The sequence below is a fragment of the Heteronotia binoei genome, chromosome 18 (genome assembly GCF_032191835.1).
Source record: "Heteronotia binoei isolate CCM8104 ecotype False Entrance Well chromosome 18, APGP_CSIRO_Hbin_v1, whole genome shotgun sequence".
NCBI classification, from domain to species: domain Eukaryota; kingdom Metazoa; phylum Chordata; class Lepidosauria; order Squamata; family Gekkonidae; genus Heteronotia; species Heteronotia binoei.
The window spans coordinates 18,848,317-18,866,901 of record NC_083240.1 but is presented as its reverse complement, the minus strand read 5'-3'; the positions used below and the strand labels follow the sequence as shown (position 1 = coordinate 18,866,901).

The 18,585-nt window shown below is 47.5% G+C and overlaps 2 protein-coding genes and 1 long non-coding RNA gene across 3 annotated transcripts; 2 read left to right on the top strand and 1 right to left on the bottom strand.

Annotated features, from left to right (window-relative positions):
* Nucleotides 1–2,148: 2,148 nt before the first annotated feature.
* Nucleotides 2,149–7,356, bottom strand: LOC132587122 (uncharacterized). Its single transcript, XR_009556405.1, has 3 exons — nucleotides 7,241–7,356; nucleotides 6,324–6,416; nucleotides 2,149–2,500 (listed from the first exon to the last, which is right to left on the bottom strand). It is a non-coding gene; the product is annotated as an uncharacterized LOC132587122 (long non-coding RNA).
* On the top strand, nucleotides 2,772–3,900 carry RNF186 (ring finger protein 186). The gene has a single exon (XM_060259566.1). The coding sequence runs from the start codon at nucleotides 3,010–3,012 to the stop codon at nucleotides 3,898–3,900; it is 891 nt and encodes a 296-aa protein (XP_060115549.1). The 5' UTR covers nucleotides 2,772–3,009.
* A 23-nt stretch (nucleotides 7,357–7,379) lies between the features above and the next one.
* On the top strand, nucleotides 7,380–16,680 carry OTUD3 (OTU deubiquitinase 3). Its single transcript, XM_060259338.1, has 8 exons — nucleotides 7,380–7,667; nucleotides 9,764–9,912; nucleotides 10,484–10,596; nucleotides 10,863–10,985; nucleotides 12,762–12,893; nucleotides 13,483–13,579; nucleotides 13,805–13,980; nucleotides 15,428–16,680. The coding sequence occupies exons 1-8, from the start codon at nucleotides 7,462–7,464 to the stop codon at nucleotides 15,602–15,604; spliced, it is 1,173 nt and encodes a 390-aa protein (XP_060115321.1). The 5' UTR covers nucleotides 7,380–7,461; the 3' UTR covers nucleotides 15,605–16,680.
* The last annotated feature ends 1,905 nt before the right edge of the window (nucleotides 16,681–18,585 follow it).

The window sequence follows — 18,585 nt, the reverse complement described above, 5'->3', positions numbered from 1 at the left end:
GGATGCTCCTTTTTGCTTCTTAACAAGTTACTGTTAAAAATCCCATGTTGTGAAACTTTAACTCCAGGTGTGCAAACAGGATGTCATCCTTAGATAAGCAAAAAGGCATTGGATGAAGGTGGAGCAGTCTTGGGTTTGTGACAGTGGATAGCTTGTAACTGTCCATGTTCTGGTGGTAACAACTTCCCAGAAAGTGGACTCTAGTAGGTTTGGGACAGTTTGAAGGGAAAGTTAGCTTGTTAACTGTCCTGTGCACAAAATGGAGACCGGCTAGAACTGGCTGTAGCAGGCATGCTATAAAAGCACTGTCATCTCATACCTCCTCTATATAATTTAAATGAGTGATACAATATCACCACAAAATAGAGGAGGACTGCCAGATAATGTCACATGGTTTGTTGTGCTAGATGTTACGGGGCAGGGGTGGCAAGAGAGACTGTGCAATATCTAATCCTGGCTTCTGACACTAGGCTGGACTTTCCTGACATAACATCAGCTATGCTTGAGATGACTTGACAAGTCTGGCCAGTTGGGGACAGTTTTCAGTGCTTAAAAACATACATTCTTGGACTATTCTAGTAAGGTATAGGAGTTTGAGTGTTTCATGTGTGTTTTCTATAAGGGTTAGAATTCTGCCCCCTTGCCCAGTTCAGTTTGCCCAAGTATTTGCAAAAGATGATTAAGAGGTAGTAGATTCCTGATCCTGCCGGTGTCAGTTCCGCTTTACTTTGGCAAAGTTGTCTTGTGTTTTAATTCAGTCCCCTGCCCCCATTTTATAGCTTTAGTACTTCCCATTTTTACCACGGGCGAGCCTGCTCTGAGACCAGCTCCAAAATACTGATCCAGCAGTTTAGCTGACCAATGGAACATGAGTCAACAATGTCAGGTCATGTCACAAAACGGCTGATGCCATTTTTGGTTGCAACAGTATCACTCTGAGTCAGCAATCGCAAGGGGCATGGCTAGAGTGCCGTCTGCATTTTTCAAATGTTGGCATACTGGAAAGGATCGCGAGGAGAGCTTGTGAAGATGTCTGAGAGATGGATCATGCAAGGATGGATGGAAGGAACTGGCTACGTTTAATCTGTCAACCAACAAAATAACATGTTTGCTATGGAAGTGACATGTTTGTAGGCTGAAACGGCTGTAGACTGGAAATTAGCAGACTGGAAATACGTAAATGGGTGTCAGGAGGAGTGGGAGGAACTGTTTATCCTGTTGGTGCAAATAGCTGGGGGTTCTGCAGGGTGCCAGGGGAGATTTCCAAGGAGAGACTGGACAAGCACCAACAATGTTAAGTGTCAGGTAGCCTTAGAAGAGATCAAGATGACCTCTTAGCCTATTCCTGATCTAGCATTCCAAACCTCTAATCCTACACATGCCTACTTGAAAGTCGGTTTCCCTGAAATCCACTGGCTGACCTGATAATTAAAGATTTGATTGAGCAAGAAATCATACTTTGGCTGACCGTGGAGTGGACAGAAGAACGCTTAGCACATTCCAACAGTTGCATGCTTTGAGTTCCTTAGAGATGGGGTATAAAATCAGCTAGTTTTTAGCTCTAGAACAAAACGTCATTGTTCTTTTGGTCAATGCTAGTTAATACTAGCCGTGACCGCTGGGTGTCATCAAGGAGGCAAATCTGTCTATGAGAGAACTAGCTGGCCACCAGGTGTCAGAGTTGCTTGAAGACGAAAAGACATTACTTGATGAGCGCCACCAACCAGCTGTACTTTGTGATGGTGGCTCTCTGATGTGCATAAAACTGTTCATGAGCATCCCTCGGTTTCATGCCTGCTGGGTTGTTCCCAAATGCTCTCTTTAAAGTGGAAGGGTGCACTTCAAAGTTGGTGCCACCCTCAGAAAAAGTTCTAGAGAGACCTTTGACCATCTTGTCTAGGATGGTCCACTTCCCTCCAACTGAGATCTGGCAACTAGTTGTTATTCGACCAAGCTGTTGTTCAACCAAGGTTGCCAGATTTCAAGTATTTTCAAGGCTGATGAACACCTTGTGTAACTTCATTTCACGCTCATTCCTTTTCCTCTAAGGTCCCTTGGCAGTTTCATTTTGATTATGTATTGAAATTTTAGGTTCAAGTTAAACAACATAACATGGAACTCCATGATTAAACTGCAGACAACTAGAAATGGCCTTGCAGTCAGGCATTTAATAGCAACACCACTAAAATACTAAAATGGCATTAAAAAGATGATTGGGGGTGGGGGTTGCCTGTCAGACAAAACTTAAGATGAGATCCAGCTAAATGAAAATGTTTTTGCTTGAGGTATCTGGTGAATACTCCAGATCTGGGGTTATGAAAACAGCTGAGTGGAGTAAGTTCCACAATAGAGGTGCCACAACACAGAAGGCCTCGTCTCCGGTGGTCAATCACCTTCAGAAGGTGGGCCACAAGTACATGGACAAACTTCGTTGATCAGTGTCCTGCACCAATTGTGTACAGTCACCCTTCCAAACATTAACCAATGATGGTCTTCTTGTCTGAAAGAGAAATAGAAAAACGGAGCTACTGTGTGCTGTTGTGGCTTGAGTGTTTGGTTTGGACAGAAGTGCCCCATGTTGGAATCCTTGCTCCAGGAGGAAGCTGTCAGTCAAAACAACTCTCTCTCTCACACACAGGGTAAACCTGTTTTGCAGGCTTCACCAAAGATTAGTTAAGAGCTGGAAAGCACTTAGGTTACAGCAAACGATGACTCTGGATGCGGCGGCTGCTTTACATGCATGTTTCGATCGTTGGCTGAAAAAGGGCACAGAAACGCGGGGATACTGCCAAGCATTAGGGACCTATATTGCTGTGGCGTTACTGATTAACCCACCACCCTCCTCCCGGCTGTCTTGATGCAGAAGTGCCTTCAAACCGACATCTGATTAATTGCTTGGATTATTACAATACAGTCATAAAAAGCAGCTGGGGAACCTGCTGCGGCTACTGTGAAGCCAAACTCAGCTGGCACACAATCCCTTTGCTACGGCCACTTGCTTTTGGCAGCATGGAACGGGACGTGGTCTCCCCTGGAATCGCTTGTGAGGATATGAACGAGTGTCAAGCCACTGAAGAAAAAGTGGCAGGGACGGACACACCCAGCGCCTCTGAAGACCAAGGTAAAAATACGGGCAATGTAGAATGTGGGACTCCAGCTTCCAAAAAAGAGCACGCAGTGTCTTGTGTGAAACTGCAGCCCTTGCATGCCTCAGACCAACTGGTTACAGGAAGGAAATCTATGACTTCCCAGATGTCACCTTTGTCCATACCTGTTTCTTTGGGTTGCTCTGATAGTTTGGCTAATCAAGCAGCCTTTCAACACCTTTCTGATAGCTCAACCACAGACGTGGACTGCCTTATATGCTTTAACCGGTACAATTGGAGCAGACTGCCTAAGGTACTCTCCTGCCAGCATGTCTTCTGTGCAGTCTGCCTGAAGCTGATGTTGCGGAATGAAGACGACATCTGGAGAATTGCCTGTCCCGTCTGCCGCAAAGTCACCACTGTCTTTGGAGGGCTTATCTGCAGCCTTCCCAATAAGGTGGGCATTGTGCAGCTGGCTGATCCTGGCCCAAATCCGGAGATACCCTTCTCTCAGGATGCTCTGAGTGGGACCCTGGTGATTCGTAGCACCTTCTCTATCAGCCAAGGTGAAGAAGGCGACAGGGTGGCCGCCAAGAGGCTGCTGTTTCTTCTGTTGCTCTTGGTGATCCTCATTGTCTTCATTCTCCCCTTTGTGTACGGCGACCTGATGAAGTGGGTTCTTTGCTTGGCTGTTGCTTTAGGCTTGATCGGGGCGGGGGTGCTTTGTTGCAATCCTAACTGGCGATGCAGCTGCTCCAACACCTCACCCCCCCTTCTGGCAACGAGCACAAGCGACATAGTGTCTGCTGCCTAAAATGGTCCTTCAGCGAGGACACTATGGGCTTTGACCAGATTCCACCCCTGGGTTCCGTCCTGGAAGAACTCCAAGCAAGTTGTACCGTTGAACTGCCTTTGATCCCTGACTTGTCTGAGTCAGGTAGGTGCCAGCCAGTTCTCTGCTTCTGTCAAATGAATTCTAGGGCTCTTCTTCACCTCGCCACATTCTCAGGAATGCAAGAGGCAGCCGGAATGTTGCCGTCAGGGATGTTCTGGGAAAAGTGTTTTGCAACAGAAACAGGTCCTGCTGCTATTGCTACAGCTGAACAGTGGTGGCAAGTCACTTTCTGGAATGATGGCAGAGGTCATTGCCCCAGGATATCTCTCACAGCAGAAGAATTGAGGAAGATGCTCTGCACACTGCATCCTATACTTGTACATGCAACCTCAGGCAGGTGACAAAGAAAAATTGCAAGTCAATCGTAGAGCACCTCTGCCCAATATATATGAGCTCTGCCCCGCTGGCAATGAAAGATAAAAAAGCTAGCTGGATCAACTGATTGTCTGATTTAGCATGACTTATTTACTCATCTGGAAGAGCAAAGGCAGAGTTGGCGACTTGGCCCCATTGTGAACCGCTCATCTGCACCTTTAAATAGATGGACTGTTTCCTGGCATATAATAAAATGGACTTCTCTTTTTTTTAGAAAAGGATATTATTGATAATTTTCTCTCATAAGTAGCAAACCTGTTGTTGAAGAGCAGTATGGATTGTGCAGTGCAGCTGGGGGGAAAACAGCAGAGTTTGTACATTTTAACCTTTGTGCTACTTCCAAGCAACAGAAAGGAATGCATTAATGGGATGGTGGGGAGGGACTCCTCTTCCCAATTAAGGCAACTGCTGAATTTTGTGACAACTCTGGTTTCATTTGAAGGTTTATGCTTCTGATCAGGTTTCTCCACATGTGGTCCTTTCCCACCAACCATATTAAAATTTGACAGAAATACTGCTGCTAAAAATGAATGCTTACTTTTGTGTCTGCTGTGCAAAAATGGTGTTAAGAGTGGCATAAAAGTCACTTTATCATCCTCTATTTGTTCACAGGTATGAAAGCATGGGACCATGGTAGCAGTCAGGGAAAGGCAGGGGAGAGATGAAATCAAAAATATTTGCTAAAAGTCCACAGGATGCCCAAGGAATAAAAGAGAACTGGTTGAAATCAGGTCAGCCTTCATGTTATATTTCCTTTTGCTCCCCAATGTTGTTAGAGAACCAGTTTGGTGTAGTGGTTAAGTGTGCGGACTCTTATCTGGGAGAACTGGGTTTGATGCCCCACTCCTCCACTTGCACCTGCTGGGATAGCCTTGGGTCAGCCACAGCTCTGGCAGAGTTGTCCTTGAAAGGGCAGCTGCTGTGAGTTCTCTTAGCCCCACCCACCTCACAGGGTGTCTGTTGTGGGGGAGGAAGATAAAGGAGATTGTGAGCCACTCTGAGACTTGGAGTGGAGGGTGGGATATAAATCCTATATCTTCTTCTTGGAAGAGCAAAGAAGACCTATGATTTCATTCATTTTCTCTGGGCAAGTCCTGATAAAGCCACAGACACAAAGCACAGCTGTTATGCCTCAAGACACTTGGAAGCTTCAGCCCTGGATGTTGATGGGAAGTATGGGAATTCTCCACTACAAAAACCTGTAACTTCTTTTCCCTTGTAAGTATTTCCAGGTTTGGTGGTAAGGAATGCATGAATATTAAAATACTTTATAAGACTTTCATTGGTCTGACTATCACTATCTGATACACGTAGAACTAGAAAGTAACTGGAAATAATCAAACGGAGCACTCCTGCAACTGGAAAAGTTCTAGTGACATCAGCAGGAATGGAATCTAATAAGAAAACAAGGCAATAAATATGGTACAGAGGTCAGGGTGATAAATAAATTGAAAACCATTTATTAATCTAGGGACGACACATGACTGCATGGCCACGGATCTGGATGCTGGTTCCTGCAATTATGGATGACAAGGGTCGGAGCCAGAGAGGGCAGCAGGAATATTCCCAGTTTCTAGGGTTGCCAACTTCCAGGTGGTGATTGGCAATCTCCAGGATTACAACTGATCTCCAGGCGACAGAGATCAGTTCACCTGGAGAAAATGGCTGCTTTGGAAGGTGAGCTCTATGGCATTATATCCTGCTGAAGCCCCTCCCTTCCCCTAAATCCACCCTCTTCAGGCTTCACTCCCGAAATGTCCAGGTATTTCTCGACCCAAAGCTGGCAACCTGACCACTTACCGTGGAGTCACGAGATCAAAACCAAGTAGCCGACAAGATCATTCATTGGTAGACAGAAGTCCAATCATGTGAAGCCAGGGGCTTAGGTGGCAAGCAGATTTATATCACAGCAGTTTAGGATTTAATAACTTTAGAGAACAGGAGGAGGTCTATCAAAAACTACTTACTACAATGGCAAAATGGAACTTCCAGGTTCCTGAACATCATTTGCTGGGCGTTATCTGTACATTCATGCCTGTTTCAATATTTGCCAGGGGCATCTCTGGGAAACAGAATGTGGGACAAACTAGATTGTGGTCTGATTGCACATAGTGCTAATGTCCTTAACCTAAACAAAAATGCAGGATTTATAAATATGAATACGTTTAAATGCTAAATGTATTTATGTACAACAGACGTCTAATAACAGGCTGCTGCAGCCATTCTCCCAAATAAATGGGTAACCGATTCCAGCAGCAGCCCTTCCGCCTGACTATATTAGAGGGAGAGATCAAGGCAGCTAGCCGTCCCGTTTCCGCCCACCATGTACTCCCAACTGCCATTTGGCTCCTCCCCAGAACGTTCTCCAGGCCGATCTGACACTGCAGATGTTCCCCAAACCGCTGGTTTCTGTTCCTATTCTTCCCCGCCTTTTGTACTATAAGCGGTAGTGTATAAGCTTGTACTCTAACATCCATATTTTGATCTCCGCCTTCTGTACTGTACATGGTAGCGTGTAAGTTAGCAAGCTAACATCCATATCTTTGTCTCTAAAACGTTAAGACTCCGAGTAGGTAGCAGCTGCTTTTTCTTGACTCTAGTAAAAAGGTAAAGGTAGTCCCCTGTGCAAGCACCAGTCGTTTCCGACTCTGGGGTGAAGTTGCTTTCACGGCAGACTTTTTACGGGGTGGTTTGCCATTGCCTTCCCCAGTCATCTACACTTTCCCCCCAGCAAGCTGGGTACTCATTTTACCAACCTCGGAAGGATGGAAGGCTGAGCCAACCTGGAGCCGGCTACCTAGTACACTCACACAAATAAACGCAGATACGCCTCAAGCGGCAAACCTGTTTCAGATCAACACCTTTCCACGTGAACGGGCCATACCAGCGACGGACAGCGGATGGCGGCCTTGACATCGCGAGAAAGGGCTCGCCCGAACCACTCTGGATCTCCTCTCTATGGTTCCACTTCCCGGTACTATTGCCTCCCTTTCATTTCTCACGTGACGCTACCTGGGGCAGAGCCAGGGCGGGGCCACCAGTCGCGCAGGCGCAGTCGCCGCCCCCCCGCCCCGGCAGCCTGTGTCCGAGAGCGAGTAGCCACCGATGTCTCGCAAGCAGGCGGCGAAGGCTCGGCCGGGGAAGGCGGAGACGGAACGCAAGCGGGATGAGCGGGCGGCGCGGAGGGCTCTGGCCCGCGAGAGGCGGAACCGGCCTCAGGCGGAAGGCGAAGGAGTCGGGGCCGGCGGCGGGGGCCTGGCCGCTCAGCTGCAAGCGCTCGGACTGCGCCTCAGGGAGGTGCCGGGCGACGGGTGAGCCAAGCCCCGCCCCCAAACCAACTGTCGCCGGTGTTCTAAGCCACGCCCCCAACCGCCGCACGCGCCAGAAGGAACGTGCCACGCTGCGTCGGCGGCCCCGGGGACAAGGCAAGCCCCGCCCCCTATTGCCCATAGAGGGGTCTGAACCGCAGCAACGGCTGCTCAGGTGCCATCCGTGCACTGCGTTAAAGTTGGTGCTTTTAAGGAAGGAAGGGCGGGGGGGGGTAAATATTCTCCCCCCCCCGTGTTGTGCATCCGCCTTCTGGAGTCCCCCCTTGTTGTGCACCCCTTTCTTTGGAATTGCCAGTGGCTCTCCCCTGCCAGGGCTGTTATGTCTTTATTAGCTTTGCACTTGGGAGAATCTGGTAGTGACAGCGTTTGAGCACTTACTAGATCAGGGGTGTCAAACATGCAGTTAGGGGGCTAAATTAGGCTCCCGGAGGGCTTCTATCAGGCCCCTGAGCAACTGGCTGTCATCTCCTTCCTTCTCTCTCTCTTTTGCTTCCTTCTGCATCACAGCTTGCTTTGCAAGGTTTGCTGTATCACACAGGAGCTACAGAGCAAAGTCTCTATTTTCTCCATTGGCTGAGGCTCCTCCCTTGGAGAGGAAGGGGGGGATGGAGAGCTTGCTTTCCCAGGCTCTCTCAATTGCACAGCAGAGCTACTGAGCCAAGCCTCTCTTCCTTCTATTGGCTGAGGCTCCCCCCCCCTCCAGTCCTCCGGGGAAGGAAGGAAAGAGCCAGAGAGCTTCCTTTGCCCAGTTCCCTGGATCCCAAGGGAGAAATACAAAGAAAGCATCTTTAAGACCAACGAATGCTAATGTTTTAAGCATGTTTTAAGTTTTTAAAAATATATTTGTGTTTGTCTGTGTTATTTATAACATTTATATTTCTGCTACGTAATCTGAAATAGGTACACACACGGCCCGGCCCAACATGACTCGGGCCCAACCCGACATGGCCCGGCCCAACAAGGTCTCATTTATGTTAGATTCAGCCCCCATAACAAATGAGTTCGACACCCCTGTACTAGAGGCTTTTGCCAGGGCAGATGTCAGCATACCCTGAGGTGGGCCAGTTGCCAGGGCCCACAGTTTCTGGCAAGACCCACAGCTGCAAAGCCACACACACACCCCAACCGCAAGCTACCAGGGAAGAACCTGCAGAGAGTATGCAATGATGGGCACCTCTATAGGCAGAGTGGTGGTGTTCGTATCTGCATGCTGCCCAGCACCACTGGGGAAATGACATCTGTCAGTGGAAAGGCTCACAAATGGACAGGGGAAGAAAGAACTCACAGGCGGGCTTATGTACACTGGTCTCTGAAAAATCCTGGCATTTTGTTACAACTGCATTTGACTTGGGCATTGTGCTTCCTTTGCGCTCGCCAGTCCTGTTTTGGTCCTATGTATTGGAAAGCAGTGGCCCCGTTGCCTTTTCTTGCCTCTTCAGCCCTTTCACATCCTGACATTTGCTCTACTTTGGGGACAAGACTGCTGCTTTCAGATTCTGCCACTCCAGCATAGCCCATGGAAGCTTACGTGCTTTGGCAGTGTACTAAGGGATGGGAGCTGACCCTCATCTGCCTCATAAACCATGATAGGAAGAGTCCCCTGTGGATGGCATGACTCCATCCCTGGGATGAGAAAGAAATCACCCGAGGGAGACATGGCAGATCATTTGCAGAAACCTGATAGTTAATATTTGAACTTAGAGGAGGAGATTCAGAGTCCCATAAAGGCTTGTACTCATACAGCAGGGGAGACCTGTACATCTCTGACATCAAATAGAGCATAGCAAATGGTGGGGTGAATGCTATGATCAAAGGCAGACTTGGCACATTGCAGTAGGGAGGAAGGTATTGCTCTTTGGAGGAAAACTTGTGTTTGTTGTCAGCTGGAGAGTTCATTGCAGGCAAGTGAAGGCTGCAAATAAGAAGTCTTGCTTCAGGATTCAAATGAAGGAAGTTCTTATTGCTTGAGTTTGCTGGTCAACGGTGTTGTCTCATTATATTGCTTGCCTTTAATGTGAATGCACCCTTTCCCTCCTGTTGCTTGGAACACGCTAACCTTCAGACTGTCTTCCTCCCAGCAACTGTTTGTTCCGGGCTCTTGGGGACCAGCTTGAAGGACACTCTCGGAACCACCTGAAGCACCGCCAGGAAACAGTGGATTACATGATAAAGCAGCGAGAAGACTTTGAACCTTTCGTGGAAGATGACATTCCCTTTGAGAAACACGGTGGGTGCACCCCAGTGATGCTCCTTCTAAGGCAGATGGCATGTAGGAGATGAGAACTAAGGGGCTGGAGGCCAAATTATTATTATTTTTATTTACCTCATTTATTTCCTTCCTCCCTGTTAACAGTCCAAAGCAGCTTAAACTGTTTTCTTTCCCCCCATTTTATTCTCACAACAACTCTGTAAGGTAGATGAGGTCGAGAGTATACATCTGGCCTAAGGTCACCTAGTGAGCACCCATGTTAGGGTGAGGGTTTGAACTGGAGTCTCCCAAGATCCTAGGGCTGACACTCTAACCCTTAGCAGTGCTGTTTGTTACTGGACATAACTGTAGCTCGTATGTAAATGTAAGATGGCCCATCTTTTTATCAATGGCATGCCTAAGAAAAACCCTAGTCTTGCATTTGACTAAATAGTGTAATGACTGGTCCTTTCTTGCTTCCCACTCTGTCTTGTTGAGGAGACTGTTGTTCCGTCTTGCTTCTGTTGTTTTATCTGCTTGGTATCTTTTTCAGGGCTTTGGACAGGGTTGGTATCATTTAATACATTTCTTCTCTTCTGATCTCTTCCAGTTGCCAATTTGGCTCAGCCTGGCACTTTCGCTGGCAATGATGCTATTGTAGCCTTTGCGAGGAACAATCAAGTGAACGTGGTTATCCACCAGCTGAATGCCCCTCTGTGGCAGGTAAGCCTCAAACTGAGCGAGCAGGTAGCAAATCTAGAAGAACTTATGGGCACAGACCTGCTCTCCTGTCACAAAACAGCTGTTTGCAGAAGAATGTCTTGAACAGTGTGAAGAGAGAGGAGAGGACTAGCCCCTTTAGTGCACAAAATAGTGCATTGTAAACAAGCTTGTGCTAACAGAACACCTGCTTGAAAATTCTTCAGAAAATCCTGATTTAAATCTATAAGTAGGTGACCTGTCACCAACTGTCACTCCATCTTTCACAGATTCGAGGAACAGACAGGAGCAATGCCCAGGAGCTGCACATTGCCTACCGGTACGGAGAGCACTATGACAGCGTTCGAAAAATCAACGATAACTCAGAGACTCCTGCCCGATTACAGACAGAGGTTTGTTCGGTCATCAGGAGCATTAGATGATGTCTAAAGACACAGGGGGTGTTGGCTGCACTTGGTTAGTGGTGGGCAATAGCGTGGGTGCAAAGCCAAGTGCACGCATAAAGTTTCCTTCTGCCAAGTTAGACCAACGATATGCTATATGAAGCTGCCTTATAGTGAATCAGACCACTGGCCCATCCAAATCCGTATTGTCTACTCAGACTGGCAGCGGCTCTCCAGGGGCTCAGGCAGAGGTCTTTCACATCATCCACGACCTGATCCTTTTTAACTAGAGATGTTGAGGATTGAACCCCAAGACCTTCTGCAAACCATAGGCCCTCCCATTGATCTATGAAGGTTGGTATTGTCTGTTTTGACTGCAGTGGCTCTCGGATCTTTCACATCACCTGTCACCTAATCCTTTTAACAACCTTCTGCATATAAGCAGATGTTCTGTTGCTGAGTCACGGCTGCACCCCTTAAAGTGATTTGCACGTGGCAAGTGAGCATCTCTGTGAAAACAACTTTAGGCAAGTCGGTCAAGTGAAGGATGAGCATCTGAAGTGTAATTCTTCAACAGAGATTTGCACCCACACAATCCCTCTTTAAATAAATCATTCGAGGCATGATGGATGGGTAACAAGTCTGATGCATTGTCAGGGGAGGAAAGTGCAGTTTAAATGTGCCTCAGAATCTCCTTTGATCGCATCAGTGTCGTGGGCAAATTCTGTAACTTATGGCCACAAATAGAGAGAAACCTCGGGGGCAAAAAGCAAAATTGAGCATGTGGCGGCAGGGAGGGAAACAGCCAGGGCTTTTTTTGAGCAGGAACACAGTTCCGGTTGGCTTGGTGGCAGGGGGTGTGGCCTAATATGCAAATGAGGTCATGCTGAGCTTTTTCTACAAAAAGTCCTATGTGAAACAATGGTGATGTCAGGGGTGCGTGGCCTAATATGCAAATGAGTTCCTGCTGGGCTTTTTCTACAAAGAAAGCCCTGGAAACAGCCATTTTCAAGAGATCATTATTAAAGAAGCTTGTTTAAGCACCTAAGAAAGGAAGCCTGATCAAATGATGAAGCAGTAGAAAAGAGCAAGAGTCCAGTAGCACCTTTAAGACTAACAACATTTGGGGCAGGGTATCGGCTTTCACGAGTCACTAAGAAGTGAGCAATGACTCACAAAAACTCTTGCTCTGCCACAAATTGCATTATTCCTTAAGTTGCTATTGGGCTCTTGCTCTTTTCTGCTGCTGCAAGCAGACTAACAGCTGCCCATCCAGATGATGAAGGCAGTCGATGTTCTGCAAAGATTGTGGCTTCACACCTTTCCCACGTGCACACAGAGCTGCAACATGATTGATCTGTTTCCCCTGCAGTTACTCTGTGCTGTACAGTCATGTGCTCCTGAAGCTGAACAGCTGGTAATTTGACTTGCAGATGAGCTCCCCAAATACTCTCTCCCTGTCTTCCTCCCACATGCGTGTGGGAACAGTTTCCCCGTGGCATTCAGTCCCCTTAAATCGGCAGTTGCTAAAGATCACAGGGTTGCCACTGAGAACAGCAGTTCCATTTTCGGTCCTAGAGAAATACGTGACTTTAGAGAGCACCTTTGTACTATAGATTTCTTGACTGCCACAGAAGGGGGAATGTGGCATCCTGATGTTATGTCACATGCTTAACAGAGCAAGAATGGGGAGCTGGCCGCAGGGTTGCTCTTTCCAGCAGTCTGCATGGTGTCTGGTTCCCTCTCAGGAGGCATTAACTGAGCTGTCTCCTTGTGTGGTTGCAGATGCTGTGCAAAAATGAATCAAACAAAAAAGAAAATCTCCAACTAAGTAAGGAGGAGGAGGAATCCGAAGAGGAGATACGAGATGAAATCGAGGATGCGGTGCAGAAAGTTCGGAATGCAACCGGCTGTTTGGTGAGAGTTTATCATCTCTTGGGTTGGAAATTGTATGCAGAGGTGGAAGTGCTTCTCGGTGCAAGCAGTTTGGGTAACTAATTCTGCCAAACTATCTCAACACCCCACTTGCAGATCTGCCAAGAGGTTTTTTTCTCCACCCCCCCCCCCACAGCTTTTGGAGGTTCAGTTTGTACCATGTAGTTGCAGAAAATGAGTTGCCACTAGACCTCTGGGCATAAACAGACTTGCGGGCATGCCTTTTCTCATGAAAGCTGAGAGCACTGAGAGCTTGGATGTTCCCTTGTGGAACTGCAGGGGTCAGCTCTCCCTGACCCCAGTCCCCTGATGGTCTTCTAGTTTAGGCTACCTCTGTTGCCTTCACAGGGTCGAGAGTGGCTCAGCTCCAGATGACTCTAATTTGAATTAAGCTTCAGTTTCATGAATCCCACCCTGTGGTCTTAGCTTTTAGCCTCAGCTCTGCATTTGCAATAAGACAAGAACACCTTCCTTACCTGCCACAGTAGTTCTGTTGGTGCGTTTTGAACACTCTACAGGAGTTAAACAAAGACATTTTAGGCCTCTCACAAGTCTTTTTCTTCCCTTACAGGATGCTGATTTAATTGTCCAGGTTCTTGAGTCAGAGAACTACAGTATCGAGTCTGCAATTTTTGCCATTCTTCAAATGAACGAGGTGAAGAGGCTGCGTAAGTACCCAATGAGTCCTTCTGCCTGCTAGTTGCCTTTTTCCTCCGCCATTAGTCTTCACTGGGAAATGCAAGCTTCTGCCTCTTCCCTCCCAATTCTGCCCACACAAAGCTTCTGATTGCTTCCCAGTATTCACTTGCACATTTCTTTATTGATACCACAGCGACCAGTGCTGACACCAAGGAATACCTCCTGTTTCTGACCCACTTCACTTCCCCTTTCAGATGAGGAAGAAGTGCAGGAAGCTCAGGCAAACCGACAGAAGTCGCATCCCCAGTCGACCCTCTGGGAGGAGAATGGAAGCGGCACCCGAATTTTTGGAACTCAGGGCATAGAAAACAACAAGGCCCCAACAAGCCTTGCGGAAGGAAACCAAAGCAGTAAAAAGCAGGCTCCCAAGGTACCTGAATGGGGCAGGTTGCTTGACAGGCTTTTGGGGAGGGGGGGTTGCTGGTACTTCAGGAAGCAGAAGGAATCAATCTGGATGACTCCACGGCCTCTCCGACTTAGCAAGTCGTCAGCAGAAATTCTTGATATTCTTATCGACTCACTCTCTGTTGCTTCTTCAGCAGTGTTGCCGCTCACCCTCTTGCCCAGATACTCAGGTTTGCCTCCCTGGTGTGGCTAGCTTTGTTAATTCTGCTTCAGTCCAGTCTCTGTTCCATCTCTTACTGCAGTTTTACCAAGACGTACCTCTTCCTACTGCCCAAGCTCCAGTTCATGCATATTGCTGGCATCCCTGAGTCTATTACCATGCTCTGCTTCTTCTCCATGCCAATCCCCTGTTCTGTGGCTAGAATTATTGGTCCTTCCCCCTGCCTGTGTCCCGTGTGTGCTTCGTTTCCTCTATTCCTCTGTTTCTCATTTCCTTGATTCTCTCCACTGTTCAGAGGGCAGGCTTTGCTCACGGATTCACGCCATGTATGAAAATTTGTTGACCAAGAAAATGTGTGCTTCAGAACCCTCTGGGAAGGTGCTTCACCAATTCCTCTGCTGTGAGACCAGCCAGTTTCCGAACTTGTGTAGTGTGGGCATGGAAGGGGTGTCATGTGATTCGGCAGCAGTGTTGTCACAGGTGCAGTAGACTCCAGAGAGATGCTTGAGTGACTGTGATCTTGACAACGCTCCAAGCGGCTGTGGCCTGGCCGGCTGACAAAAATCGCATTTCTCCAGTAATGTTCCCTCGAAGCTATGGAGGCTTGTGAGCAAAAAATTGTACTTTTGAGAGCTACTGGCATTAAAGCTGTGAGCTGCTGCATAAATTAGTTTGCTGTGGGGCCATTTTTCATGAGCTAAAGCAAAAAACCTGTGAGCACGCTCACACTAACTCAGCTTAGAGGGAACGCTGTTCCCCAGCAGTGGTGTGAACGTAAGGCTGTTTCCTTCCTCTACCTTTAGTGATGGCCGCCGTAGCATAAGGGGATCCTTTTCTGATCCAATTAGTTGCTGAAAGCTGGTGTCCCAATCCTTTCTGCCTCCCTAGCGCAGAACACATAAGGCTGTGTTTATCCATACTGTTAGTATTTCCAGATCAGTATCATCGGCTCAAGCTGGCAGCAGGTCTCCAGGGTCTCAGGTGAAGGTCTTCCATCTGCTGACTGGTCCTTTTAACTGGAGATGCTGAGGACTGAGCCGGAAACTCCCTGCATGCCAGGCAGATGTTCTGCTATGGAGCCATGACCCCACAGGCCATGCTTCTGTTCTTTCCTGCCTTGACGATGTAGCCTTGGAGCATTCCTTGCCTTGACTCCCCTTCCAAAATCTGCTGCCAGCCCTCTCCCTCCAGATCAGGCTCAAGTGTTCTTTTGTTCCCTTTGCTGCCTCCCTAACTGTCCCCCGTTCGACAGGTGTCCAATAAGCAAAAGAAGGAGCAGCAACGGCTGGAAAAGAAACGCCGCCAGGAAGACCGACACCGGCAAAAAGTTCTGGCCGGCAAGAACAACAACGCTGACAATAACAAGAGCAGGGTGGACCCTGAGACACAGGTCACCCTGGTGAAGACCGTGGCGGCTCTGAACATCTGATTGCCTGTGGACCTGCGGGGAAGATGGAACTGACGTCCCTGTGCTTGACGAAGCAAACCACCTGCTTAAGAGCAAATGCCTCACTTTCTGGTCTGGTTTCCAGGCAGTGGTTGCTGAGTTGTTTGATTCAGGTGAAGTGGATCTTTGGCCTTGTTCGAAAATGGCAATACGTGACCAGAGGGGACCAGTTAACCCTCACTGGAGGGCGAACTGCTGGGCCCTATGAACAGAATCCCTCTTGCGGGTCTCATCACCGCAGACCTCATGGAGCTTTCCCCATAGTTGCTTCCAGGGTTGTTCTTTGTAAATTAATTTAAACGGTTCTCTACGAGTGTCAGGTTTTCCCAACTCAGGAATGTGTCCTCCTCCTTGGCAAAGTAAATAGAAAGTTCTTCCCAAGTTGTATTCCAAAGCAAAAGTCTGCCAAAGGCTGTATTGAAAATGAGTCTTTTTTGGGATGGTTTTATTCTTTCTTTCTTTCTTTCTTTCTTTCTTTTTGCTCAATTGTAACTTTACAAAGAGAAATGCCAAGCAGAGCTTATGGAACTGGTGCCCGCCTGTTGGGGGAGGGGGAGGCAGCACAGATGATTCTCCGCAAACAGGAAGTTATCCTACATCACCAGTCTGCACTTGACGGGGTTGTGTACCTGTGCTGCAGAAAAAGCAGGGGAGGGCATCTTCTCTTTGTCTTAGCAAACCTGGATTGTTCCCAGTCTTAATTAAAAGGAGGTCAGGTGGCATTTCTGCCATCAGTGCTGCTTGAATGTGATGCCCCGAAGAAGCTTAGCAAATGATTCACTTCTCATGTGCTCTCAAACTGAGGCTATGGTTTGGCCTGAGTTCTCCGATAGTTCTACCACTCTGAGAACCGGGCCTGTTGCTCAACCCTTCTTCGTAATTTTTAAAGAAGCACTCATTGATGATCGACACAGGAAGGAGTTAAGTAGCACCGATCCAGGTTTTTGGCAGTTACAGGTTTCACAGATATAAAATGCACTAACCAAGGCAGGTAACAGTGCCATATCTTTGCAGTCATCTCAATAAACGTGTCCTCATTGAGGCTTGCGATCAACTCACCAAAGGTCTTCGCTTCAGTCCTTTAAAACATCTGTTTTCCTAGTCATTGTGTATTGCCCTGGCATTTTAGGAGTATCTGTGTGTGCTTTATATATATATTTTGGTCTAATGCCATAGCTGGGAAAAGCCACATTTAGTGAAAACGTCATTGCAATATTATCCCGTCATCTCCCCTACCCCCAAAAGGCCTAAGTGCATACAGCCATAAATAAGAAAACCGAAAACAACAAACAACTATCAACAAATCTACACACAGCCTGTTTCATAGAGCAAAGAATCCTTGTTACTGGCTTGGCATCGAGGTATGGCTCAATATGCAAATGAACTGCTGGGCTTTTTCTACAAAAAACCCCTGTGTGAAACAATAGTGATGTCAGGAGGTGTGGCCTAATATGCAAATGAGTTCCTGGTGGGCTTTTTCTACAAGAAAAGCCGTGCCCTGAGCATTACTAAAATGCTATCTGAAACAGAACTGTATCGCCTCTTGTAGAGTATCAGGATTGTAGCTGCCCTGAAGTTTTGAGTGAACATGCTGTCTACAAGAGCGTTTCTTGGTAGAGATCTGCAGGATTTTGTCCACAGATATAGGAAGTGTGATGCGAGGTTCAAAATACCTCACAACTTTTTGAGCCAAGTTTAAAGATGACCAAAGGAGAGCTACAGAGGCCTGTCTTGTTCTTTTGTGTGGCACCGGAAAACCATTGTGATTAATGTCACAATTAATTTTGAGCATGAAAGAACATTTGAGAGACGCCACTAAGGAAAAGGGCTGTTACCATGAATTAGAAGAACAAATTAAGTCTGTGACTAGAGCCACAGTGGTGTCCTTTGTGGTTTTCCTGTGGGTGCAAAGAGGAAATGACCTATGGAGAATAGGTTATTGGACCAACTGAAGCATCCCCGAGGGGAGAGGCACTTGGGTTGTGAAACTCAACAGCAGAAGGGCATTACGGTACTTGATAGATGTGATCCATGACTTTATGAACTGGTTTGTCAGCAGCTGTTGAAGGGCTCCCTGTGCAACAGCCCTATGAGGTAGGTCAGGCTGAGAGTGTGTGACGACCGATGTCACCCAGCATGCCTCGGTGGCAAAGTAAGGATTTGAACCTGGGTCTCCCAGATCCTTTTCTGGCACTCTTAACTACTATACCAGGGTGGATCAATTCCATGTAGTGTAGAGTAGGGGATCAGTCTGCTGTATAAACACAGGGTTTTCTTCTGAGCCACTGTTCATCAGTCAAATCCCCATTTCTGTTAGGGGCTGCCCCAGACCTCCTTGTAGCCCCTCTTCACTCCCAAGACTGCCTCCTATCTCCATGCCCTTCTTTGGTGCGGCTGCCATCTTTTGACATTTTGCATCAAGGAGAGAATCGGATGATAGCAGCCCAAACTGGTCTATCCTGAAATCAGGGCACTTTTTGTAGAAAAAGCCCAGCAGGAACTTATTCGTTTATTAGGCCACACCCCCAGGACACCAAGCCAGCCAGAACTGCATTCCTGCTCAAGAAAAGCCCTGCCTGAAATATAAGGGACTACAAGAGAAGAAGACTGTAGATTTATACCCTGCCCTTCTCTCTGAGTCAGAGTCTCAGAGCAGCTTACAATCTCCTTTATCTTCTTCCCCCACAACAGACACCCTGTGAGATGGGTGGGGCTGAGAGAGTCACAGAAGCTGCACTTTCAAGGACAGCCTCTGTGAGAGCTATGACTAACCCAAGGCCATTCCAGCAGCTGCAAGTGGAGGAGTGGGGAATCAGACACTCCCAATTCCAGCAGGCCCTGAGAATCTTCTCTGTAGTGCACATTTGAGTTGTGATGGACTGGAGCGTTGACAGGGTTTGTGGGTCAAATGAGGGAACATATTCTTTCTGTAAGCCATTGATTTAGTGTGTTGGAAAAGAGCA